The sequence below is a fragment of the Condylura cristata genome, unplaced genomic scaffold, assembly GCF_000260355.1.
Source record: "Condylura cristata isolate star-nosed mole 26May11 unplaced genomic scaffold, ConCri1.0 scaffold00004, whole genome shotgun sequence".
Lineage (NCBI taxonomy): Eukaryota > Metazoa > Chordata > Mammalia > Eulipotyphla > Talpidae > Condylura > Condylura cristata.
The window spans coordinates 61382459-61393913 of record NW_004567105.1 but is presented as its reverse complement, the minus strand read 5'-3'; the positions used below and the strand labels follow the sequence as shown (position 1 = coordinate 61393913).

The 11455-nt window shown below is 39.9% G+C and overlaps 1 protein-coding gene across 4 annotated transcripts in view; it reads right to left on the bottom strand.

Annotated features, from left to right (window-relative positions):
• Nucleotides 1-11455, bottom strand: part of RHOA (ras homolog family member A) — a 46241-nt gene that overhangs the window by 7086 nt on the left and 27700 nt on the right. For 2 of the 4 annotated variants that reach the window (XM_004676170.1, XM_012720530.1), the window contains one exon: nucleotides 2340-2497. In XM_004676170.1, coding sequence (XP_004676227.1) covers nucleotides 2340-2495 — 156 coding nt within the window. In that variant the 5' untranslated portion in view covers nucleotides 2496-2497. Of the gene's footprint in view, nucleotides 1-2339; nucleotides 2500-5375; nucleotides 5505-11455 lie in introns of those variants that run through there. The other 2 variants (XM_012720531.1, XM_004676169.1) reach the window with 2 other exon arrangements.

Genomic DNA, 11455 nt, shown 5'->3' with positions numbered 1-11455 from the left:
TCTGGTGAAGCCTCTCGCCGCCCCTGAGCCTCTGGCCTGTACCCCAGTTCTGTATGAACAAATAAATAAATCTTTAAAAAAACCAAAAGACAAAAAAATGGTGCTTCCATTTTGGGTAGGGCTATTTCTGGGACATGATCACCTACCATCCTAGTTGACTCCCTTGGCTCCATTAATACTATTAAAATTCCTAGGCTCTACCATCTTGAGGAGAGTTGCTCTAAGGGAGGCAGCTAGGCTCTATTACCTCTTCCAAGTGAAGTACCTTTATTTCAGGGTTTTTCTCCTTTCTTGGGTGAGAGGGCACGCCTAGATATATCACCAGGGTTAGGTATGTTCAAAGCTGACAATGTAAGGCAGACAACCAACTGTTTCTCAAGCTTTTAAGTGAAGGTACTCTAAATTTCTTATGGGGAAGATCCTCATTCCAAAATCACCTAAGTACAGATGTTGTTAAACAAAGACAGAAGAGCTACTATTGTCCCCAAAACATTTGAACTGCTACAGGCAGCAAAGATTCTGAACTGATGGTTATACAGAGACACAGCAACTAATAGCATCTCAGAGCTGGATGGAATGACATGGTAAATAAAACCAGCAATATACACTCATTAGGCTTTTGAGAAATATGCTAAGAAAATACCAACCTGACACTGTAAGTTTGATAAAAGTACTGTTATGTGACAGCAGGCTGAAAGATGTCAGCACATTTCCAAATAACTGGGTCCTGTCTCTACATAAAATCAGTCTTCCTATCAGGCCTACAGAAATACCTACATCTAAGCACTTAAGCAGTGAACCGACCGAGGTTAAAATTGGCAATATTCTGTACTATGAGCCATCTGTTAGGGTAGAACTCAGAGTTCTCTGAGCCTGGAATTTATTTGCCTTAGGATTGCTCGTGGCATGAGAGTAATCACTGTGACCCAGAATGCAATCAAATAAAATAGACTTCAAATTATAAAGTTTTGAGTATGCTCTTTAACCCAATTTGTAAAGTGCTTTGGTGCTTCCATTTACTTAACAGAATCCTGATGACACCTGTAAAATGGTTTAAACCATTTTACAAATAAAGACAGTTCAAAATTATTGGAATGCCCTATAATGGTAAGTGGTAGAATGGCTAACAGCTATCCTAATATACTTTCCATATACAGTGACATAAATGAACTGGGTACACTGGGATGGAAAGGCTTAGTAGGTAAAACAGTAAAATGAGAAGGGAAACAGTTGATGGAATTGTGCGAGTCAATACTTTACGTACTAGCAACATGAACTATGTGACTGAATGCTCAAGAGGACTGAAAGTGTGGGAGAGGAGCCCTTTGCTCTAGTTTTGTATTCAGCATACCCATTTGCAAAGGGAGTTGCACAGAACACTGGGTAAGATGTTATTCTGACACAAAAGGGAGCAGAGATATAAAAGTAAACTAGTTCCAGTTTTGCCCCAGTCTTGCTAGTGGGCTTTCAGCATAAAGATGGGGGAAAATACTGTCTTCATCACCAAGTTAAGTAATTGAAGTGACTGTGACAGGGGCTTCCCTGGTGGGCCAGGAGTATAAAACAGTGCTATCAAGTTATATCGTCAGCCACTACAGCATGAGTTCCATGCCCAACTAGGGAGCTGACCTGCATGGTGCAGCAGACTTCTTAACTTGCCTGTCTTGGCTGCTGTTCCCCTCAGCAGTGTATTTCAGTAGTTCTGCTCCCCACCCTTGTCTGGTGAATTCTCTCACCCCCCTGCAACACTGCTGTCCTATACCCCAGTTCTTGTATGCATAAATAAACCTTTAGAGAGTGAGAGAGAAAGAGTGACTGTGGCAGCCTATTTATTTTGAAGTTAAAAACAAGCAAACAAACAACTTTTTAAATTAAATATAAGTAAAGATGTTTAAACATCACAGTACTGGTGGTGATCAGTAGAACTGTTAAGGATCTCTTCTCCTAGTAATTTAATATTTAGTCCTCAATGAAATCCCTGATAAAAATTATTTTCATGCCTACCCATCAAAGATGGGTTTTTGTCTAAAATTCTAAAATTTTATTTTCCATATGGCAATAAACTAAAATTCAAGTATAAATAAAGCTGAAAAATAACAGATAATATAAAGTTTCCTGATGTGAAATACGTAGGACTATAGACAAAGCCTGGATGATAGGAATCAAAAAATGAGTAAATTTGGGCTAAGACAGGAGGATGACAATGGATTTGTTTCAAAATTGCTGTTCTTTTTATATTATGTACAGAAGAAGCAAAGGGAAAGGGCCAAATTCTCCAAAGGCTTTATGAATTGCCTGATAACTAACATAGTACTAATTGTTATGGAAGTTACACTCACTTGTTTTCCATCCACTTCAATATCTGCAACATAGTTCTCAAACACTGTAGGTACATACACCTCTGGGAACTGGTCCTTGCTAAAGACGATGAGCAAGCAAGTCTTGCCACAGGCTCCATCACCGACAATCACCAGTTTCTTCCGGATGGCAGCCATTGCTGAAACATAAAACAAAGGAGCTACATAAAATGCCCAAAGTCATAAAAGCTTCAGGCTATAAATCACATTTTTTTCTAACCATGGGGCACAAGCATTTATTAGCATACCCACATACAAAATACTAGTACAACTATATACTTAATACCATAATGTCATACCAAAAACTAATATTGTATTTAGTGGTGAAAAAAAAATCAAAAGTCTTCCCCAGGAGTAAGACAAGATTGTCAGGCCTTCCTGGTGGCCCAGGGGTTAAGTCGCAGCCTATCAAGCTATCACCAGCTACTTCGGCATGGGTTTGGACTCCCAGCCTGGGAGTTAGCCCACACGGTGCATTAGACCTTTCTTGTCTCACCTGCTGCTCCCCTTTAGCAATATATTTCCGTAGAGCCACATGTTCTGCTCCACACCCTGTCTCTAGTGAATCCTCTCACCCCCAAACCAGTTCTTCACTCTCACATACACACAAAAAGAAAAAGACATAACAAAAAACATCCATTTTTTGTCATGTCTATCTGGCATGATACATGACACTAGAAATTCTAGCCAGGCAATAAGGCAAGAAATAAGAGGCATCTAGATTGGTAAGAAAAAAATAAAACTACTTCAATTCACAGAAGACATGATCTTATATATGGAAAATCTTAAAGAATTCAGTAAATATTAAGTATAAGAATAAACAAATGTTATGTGAACATACTAGAACCAATTAAATATTTATAGGGTAGCAATGAATCAGTGAAATAAAACTGAGAAAACATTTTCACTTCAATGGCATCAATAAGAACAGGAATAAATTAAAAGTGCAAAACATAATTTGAAAACTATGTTACTGAGGGCCCTCCTTGGTGGTGCAAGGAGTTAAAAGTGCAGCACTGTTAAACTAGCCACAGCCACTTCAGCACAAATTCAATCCCTGGCCAGGGAGGAACCACAAGGCGCAGCAGACCTCACCTGCTGCTCCTCCCTGGCAGTGTACTTTGTCAATCTGCCTGTTCTGCTCCCCACTCTGTCTCTGGTGAAGCCTCTTACTACTGCCCCTGCACCTCTGGCCTATACCCCATTCTATATGCATAAATAAATACATCTTCAAAACAGGAAAGAAAACAGTTATTGAGAGAAATATAAGCCATAAAAGGGAAAGACATTCATGGTTCATGGATTGGAATATTGTTAAATGGCAATATCCTCCAACTTAATCTACAAGTTCCTATCAAAATCCCAGCTGGTTTTTTTGTAGAAAATGACGTACTGCTCAGAAAATTCAGATGGAAATTCAATGGACCCAAAATAACAAAAGCTATCTTGAAAAATAACAAACTTGCAGGAGTCACACTTCCTGATTTCAAAACTTAATACAAAGCTACATTAATCACGATAGTGTTCCATAGGCATAAGGATATAAATAGGTAAACAAATTTCAGACAAAATAGCAGAACGTCAGAAAATAAACCCTCTGATTTAGGATCAACTGATTTTCAACAGAGATGCCAAGACAATTCAACGAAGACAAAAAAGTCATTTCACCAAATGGTGCGGAGACAACTGAACATATATGCCAGAAGTCTGAAGAAAACCCTACCACATAACATCACATACATAAAGTAAGTCAAGAGGGATTATACTTAGCTGGAGAAATTAAAACTATTTAAAAATATTTTTAATTAAAAAAATTTAATATATACTATATAAAATAACTTAAATATATACAGGTTAGTGGCTTTATATATATTTACACTGGTTGTACAAGCAACACCACCATCCATCTCTGTAACTTTTCTCTGTATGAAACTGAAATACTGGGATTCCCTGGTGGCACAATGTTAACGTGCAGCACTATGACGCTAGTCTCAGTCACTGCAGTGTGAGTTCCATTCCTGGCCAGGGAGGTGGCCCACATGGCACAGCAGACCTCTCCTATCCTGCCCACTGCTCCCCTCAGCAGTGTATTACAGTCAGTTCATCTGTTCTGTTCCTCACTTTGTGGTGAATACTCTCACCTCCTCACCCCTGTACATCTGGCCTGTACCCCAGTTCTTGCATGCATGAATATTTTTTAAAACCTGAAACATTATACTTAATAAAACAGTAACTCCTAGATAATACCTCTTCTTCCCCCCCCACCCCAAGATCATGGCAAAGTTAAGAATCTACTCTCTCTGTATTTGACTACGCTTGCTACTTGTACAAGTAGAATCATAAACTGTCTTTTGTGAATAGCTTATTTCTATCAGCAAAACACCTGCAAGGAGGTTCAGCTATATTGTAGCATGTTTCAGAACTTCCTTCTATTTGAAGGCTGAATAATATTCCATTGTTTGTATATAGTACATACTGTTTATCCATTGATCTGCTTAATGGGCACCAGGGTTGCTTCCACCTTTTATTTATTTAAGATTTATTTATTTATTTATGCATACAAGAGCTGGGGTGTAGGCCAGAGATGTAGGAGGGTGAGAGGATTCACCAGAGACAGAGTGGGGAAGCAGAACAGGCAGATCTACTGAAATACACTAGAGAGGTCTCCTGTGCCATGTGGGTCACCTCCCTGGCCAGGGATGTAACTCATGCTGCAGAGGCTGTGAATAGCTTCATAGTGCTACGCTTTAACTTGTACCACCAGGGAGGACCCTGAACTTCACACTTTAAATGGGTGAATTATAATTCATGTGGGTTATACTTCATGCAGACTACTTCCATGTGGCAGGAATTAATGATCAGTCACTTTAAATCCTTCCACTCCAAATTTTAGCTGTGCGTTGTTACCCAGCCAAAAGAAATGACTACATTTCCTCCTGGCTTCCCTTAAAGCTAGGGATGACCACACAGAAAATTCTAGCTCACAAGATGTAATCAGCAATTATCTTATGGACTTACAGAATGTCTTCCTTAAAGTGAAGTCACAAGTCCTTTTTCAACTCCTTCCTCCTTCATACTGCTTAAGCCCCTGGAGTCAAGGCTGTTTTCTATATAGCCAACTTGGAACACAGGGATGAGTGCCACATTCTGGAGTTAGAAAAACAAGAAGTAGAAGGAGCCCATATCTCAGATAATCTTGGGAGCTACCATCTCAGTCCCAGATTGCTTACTGTCACATTTTTTTATGTGAATGAAAATTGTCTTGTTTACGGTGGTAATTTTTTTAGGTTTTGTTACTGGTAGTCACAGTAATCCTCAACAATACATATACTCACTAAATAACTATTGTTTAAAATGGAGTGGGTAAGATCATCTATTGGGGTATATAAAGAAAAAAATAGAAGTTATTTTTCTAGTCTAGAAAATTTAAATTTTAATATACATGTTTTATACAATATAGAAGCATAAGGGTACACTATAGAAGCATAAGGTACCATAGTGGGAAAAACTGACAGTTTTGTGATCACTAATTCATGAGTTCTCAACAGTGTGAAAAAATACTTGAATATGTATCTAGCTGAGTGTCTATGATGAAGTTTTAACCAAATGTGAAGTGATCTAGAGATTCTAAAAGGTTTTTAAAATTTTTGTAAAATAAAAAGTAGGTTGAGGATAATACTAATAATGAAAACATAATAAAGAAACAAGTAACGTGAGATGAACTGTTTAAAACTGTAGTCCAGGGCCTCTGGTGGCTAAGTCTCAAAGCACTATTGAGCTAACCCACGTGGGCAGCAGACCTCTCCTGTCTCACCCGATGCTCCCCTCAGCAGTGTATTTCAGTAGATCCAACTGTTCTTCTCCCCACTCTGTCTCTGGTGAATCCTCTCACCCTCTGTGCCTGGCCTAGACACCAGTTCTTGTGTGTATAAATGAGAAAAAAGAAATCATGCTAGAAAAACTGTAGCCCAGCACTTAGGCCACCCTTTCAGGTGCCAGCTTGTGACCAAAGCTGAAAACAAAATTCATCAGGGAGTCTTAGGTTTGAGGAAATATTGCCATCTTTGAATATCATTCTTTTAAGAATTACTCCATTCTCAAGAAATAAACTCTCAATCTAATGTGGTTAAAGACATATAAAATGAAAATGCCTGAAAACAATCAAAAAGGCTCTAGAATATTTTCCTTGGGGAAATCTGGCCCAGAAAAATTTAAAATCATTCAGCCTGCATGGTAACAAAGAAATTACAAGTGATTTTAGGACAAAATGAAAATGAAAACCTACATTTATAAGGTGATGTGTGAGATGCTGAGATTATGACAAAACAAGAAGAAAAAAGTACAAACATCAAAAAAGAAACTTGGTATTTTCCCTGAAATGAACCAGAAAAAAATTATTTTAGTATCTTTCCTTTCCACTTTAAAAACCAGCATTCTCCCCAAATATGTGGCTTGCCAGCTTGAGAAAGAAAATCAAACTGCGCACTCTGCCAGGTATAATTTTCTAGGCTCAAACTGATTTCAGGATAATTTTTAAGGACCTTGAGTAGAGGTATGTTTCTCTAGTAAGTTATAATACATCTATACAAGTTGTCTATAGCAAATTATAATTTACTATATTTTTCTTTTAAAATTTATACTTTAAAGGTTTGAAACCTGTAGCATAAGTTACTGTGCCAGTCTCATTCAAGTCAAAAAGGAGTACTCTCCTGGTGCTGAAAAGGTACAGAAAATAGTACATACTCTCTGTCATTATAAAACCAGTCTTCCCCAAAATTTCAAAAACAAAACAAAAAAAACCAATTTGTTCTGGTTGGGGACCAACCAGAATAAACAGTTACTATGAAAGAAAACAGACGCAATAGATACAATTGTCTTTCCCACCTATAAGCAAACAGCACTGGGTGCCAAATAAATAGTAGTGTCCTATGTAATTCAGTTTGTACTCAACAGACACAAGAGCAGACAGTTCACTGATTCCCAGGAGTTCTGCAATACAGAATCCCTCTAGAGAGGAGGTGGGAATCTCAGAAATGAACACCTCTCATGTGGTAATGACCACTCAGATGAGGAACTAGGTGAACAACAGTTATTACTAACCAGGGTCTCTTACTCCTGCCTAGGCCTAACCTCAGGCCATCTATCACCTTTCAATTCATACAATACTGACACTTGTGGCATCCCGAATCTTTTCTCCCTCTCTACTGACTCCCTCCTCTCAGCCTACAGTAAAGTGCAAGGTAGCCGCCGCCTCCTTCTTCTTCTTCTTTTTTTTTTTAAGATTTATTTATGCATACAGAACTGGGGTACAGGCCAGAAGTGCAGGGGGGGTGAGAGGACTCACCTCTGGGGCAGGCGGGGTTCAAACTCATGCTGAAGTGGCTTTAGCTTCTTAGTGCTGTGCTTTAACCTGCTGCGCCACCAGGGAGGGCCCAGTAGCCTTCTTCTTAAAAGAAATTTTTTTTAAGATTTATTTATGTATTCATAGAGAACTGGGATTCAGGCCAGAGATGCAGGTGCGGTGGGAGGATTCACCAGAGAGAGTGGGGAGCAGAACAGGCAGATCAAGGAAGTACACTGCTGAGGGGAGCAGCCAGCGGTCAGAAGAGGTCCGGTCAGAAGAGGTCCACGGAGCCATGTGGTCACCTCCGGGGCTGGGGATGGAACTTGCACTGGGGATGGAACTCACACCAATGCGACTACTGCCAGCTTGCAGTGATGCTTCCTAACCCATTGCGCCACCAGGGAGGGCCCAGTAGCCTTCTTTTAAAGCAATAAATATCCCCATATCCATGCTTTCCTCTAGTTATCTTTTTCTTGTTGGCCTGTATATACAGAAGGTATATATTTCTGTACCTTCATATCCACTCATTTGCTTAAATTCGTCCAAATCTGCCTTCTGTGTAAACCTCTAATGAAATGTTCTCAAAAGTCACCAATGGGCCCTCCCTGGTGGCGCAGCGGGTTAAAGCACAGCACTGAGAATTAAAAGCCGCTTCCGCATGAGTTCGATTCCCGCCTGCCCCGGAGGTGACCACATGGCGTGGCAGACCTCTCCTGACCCGCCCGCTGCTCCCCTCAGCAGTGTACTTCGTGGATCTGCCTGTTCTGCTCCCCACTCTGTCTCCGGTGAAGCCTCTCACCGCCCCTGAGCCTCTGGCCTGTACCCCAGTTCTGTATGCACAAATAAATAAATCTTTAAAAAAAAAAAAAAAGTCACCAATGGCCTACCTTTTAAAAAAATCTAGGGCTCTCTCTCAAGGATATTTTTTGTTACAATTTACCACCCTGATAAAATATAATGATGTGTTGTCTCATAAATCTTTTGTTTCCTTAGCTGTAGTCCCACACTTAACCAGTCTTCCAAGACTGTCCCTTCCCCATATGCCACCTATCTCTGGGGATTTCAATCCTTCAAATACTACTTCTATGCACCTCAATTGCAAATCTCTGACCCACTTCCTGTCCTCAAGCTCCTGTCACACCTCAACAATGTTCTCTAACTGCACATGAAATTCAACATCTATTAAACCACTGTCAAACCTCTCTTTTTAGGTCCCCCAAACATGGTAGCAGAAACAAAATTACATGTAGTATACTCAACCACCGTATAGAACCCCTGAGGTTAATGGATACTCATACATCCTTTGAAGTTGACAGTAAAACTACTCTTCAAGTTCTAAGGAATTTTGTTCTTCCAAGGGTGTCATTTCCACCACTACCTCCTTTCATCCTCATACTGATTCCTCCAGTTAAAGGCCTCAGTACTACCTACCTGGAAAAAGCAAAAATCCAACTGGTTTTTGTATTTCCTTTCTATGATGCTTGTTGTAGCCAAATTCTCCATTCCTATGCCTGGGCTCCAGTCATTACATGTTTCCTCAAATAGCTTCAAACAACCCTCAATGTCAAATTCTTATCAAGTCACCTCAGTATTGCCTTCAGGGCCCTCTAAAATCTAGCACTACCTATTTTCTCATCCTACCTTTTATTCCTTATCACATACCTGGTTTTAACTGCCCTTATGACACTACTCTTCTAACTCAAAGTAATGCCTTTTTGTCCCTCCCTGGTGGCGCAACAAGTAACAGAACAGCACTATGAAGCTATCTGCGGCACGAGTTCGATCCCCAGCCAGGAGGTGATCCAAATGGCACTGCAGACCTCTCCTGACATGCCCACTGCTCCCTACTCTGTCTCTGGTGAATCCTCTCACTGCCCCGGTGTCTCTGGCCTATACCCCAGTTCTGTATGCATAAATAAATAAACCTTAAAAAAAAAAAAAAGTAATGCCTTTTCTATTTTCCTCTCCCAAGAAAGAAAAGTGTACTTGTCTATCACAAAGTCAATTTTAGATCCTAATCTTGTACTTGGCACAATCAGATGATGCCTCCAAGTGGGACTTTCAACCTTTCCTGGTCCTTGTATTATACATCAAATCAACTACTTTTACCAAGTACCCTACTTTATTTGAGAGTGGTAGCAGCTGTTATTTCTGTATATCTGATTCATATCCACCCCTCGAGTTTTAAGTGCCTTCAGGATAGGAATCACTTCTGGTTTGGCTATCCCACTCTAAGCTGTAGTTACTGTTGCACTAATGTGGCAAGGGCAGGCTGACTAAGATACATGTAGAGAAGAGAAAAAGCCCAAAGAAGGTGCATGTTTCCCAAAAACATTGATTTTTTAAAAAAAAAAGATATTTATTAATTCATGCATGCATGCATAAATGGGGTGCAAGCCAGAGCTGCTGGGGCAGGGAGAAGAGAATTCAGAGGTAGAGTGGGGAACAGAATAGGAAGATCTACTGAGGGCAGCATCAGGATAGACAACAGAGGTCTGCTTCACCAGGTGGGTCACTTCCTGGCCATGGATGGAACTTGTGCTGCAGTTGCTGCAGTAGCTTCACAGTTTACAATTTAACCCCTTCTGCCACCAGTGAAGACCCAAAAACACTTTTAAAAACCTGATATGGGCCCTCCCTGGTGGTGCAACGGGTTAAAGCACTATTATGCTATCACAGCCACTGCAGCATGAGTTCAATACCCAGCCAGCCAGGGAGGTGACCCACATGGCACAGCAGACCTCTCCTGACCTGTCTGCTATTTCCCTCTTCAGCAGTGTATTTCAGTCTGTCTGTTCTGCTCCCACTCTGTCTCTGGTGAATCCTCTCACCCTCCCACACCTCTGGCCTGAGCCCCAGTTCTGTATGCATAAATAAACCTTAAAAAAAAAAAAAAAAAAAACCTGATAGCTTGGTACTCTCTAACCAAACTTTCCTGAAGCAATGACTATTTTACAAGAATCAGCAGTAGGTAACTTGAGAAAGAAAATTTATGTAATAGCAATTTATCAGAAAACTGAAATTCCAATCAAACTACCACAAGTACAAAAAACTTAAGACTTCAATGTGGAATACAACTTAGACCTGGATATATGAGAATACTCAATAGAGAATTTTAATGCAATTCCTTTGAAAAACAGACTTACCAAAGTATGTTAAGTTGCAATGACTTCTGCCTAATTTATCAGTGTTTTGGGAATCTCAAAATTCAAGTTTCTCCTTCCCTTTAAGTCTCATATTCTGGATGCAATGTTTCTTAGGGGTAGCATATGCAAAATGTCAGTGTCATCCATACCCTTGGATTTAGAAGGTCAAGAAAATTCTCTGGAAGGGAATAAAGTGGCTGCTGCATACTCTCAAAATCAACCATAATGTGAAAAGGTGACCCTGACTTGGATGTGGAGGAGTCTGCCTTGTATCTGGTACCTTGCTTTGCAACAGTACCATTCTTTAAGACAAGTTGAAAACCCCACAGTTCACGTAATAGACGCCTACTCACAAACCTTCTATGTCCACACCAAAATAGGGCAATACTACCTGTTTACAAAATACCTGATGCTTTAGGCTACAGCAATAGGGTGAACTCTACAATGCCACATGAGTGGATGTCTGTTGCTGGCATTCAATGATCTGGTGGTAAAAGCATTAAACATTAAAAAAAAATTGTCATTTAAAGGTTTCTATTAAAAAATAGGAATGTTTTTTTTTCTTCACCCAAAGACTCAAAGCTTAACAAAGATTCTTTTTTTTTTTT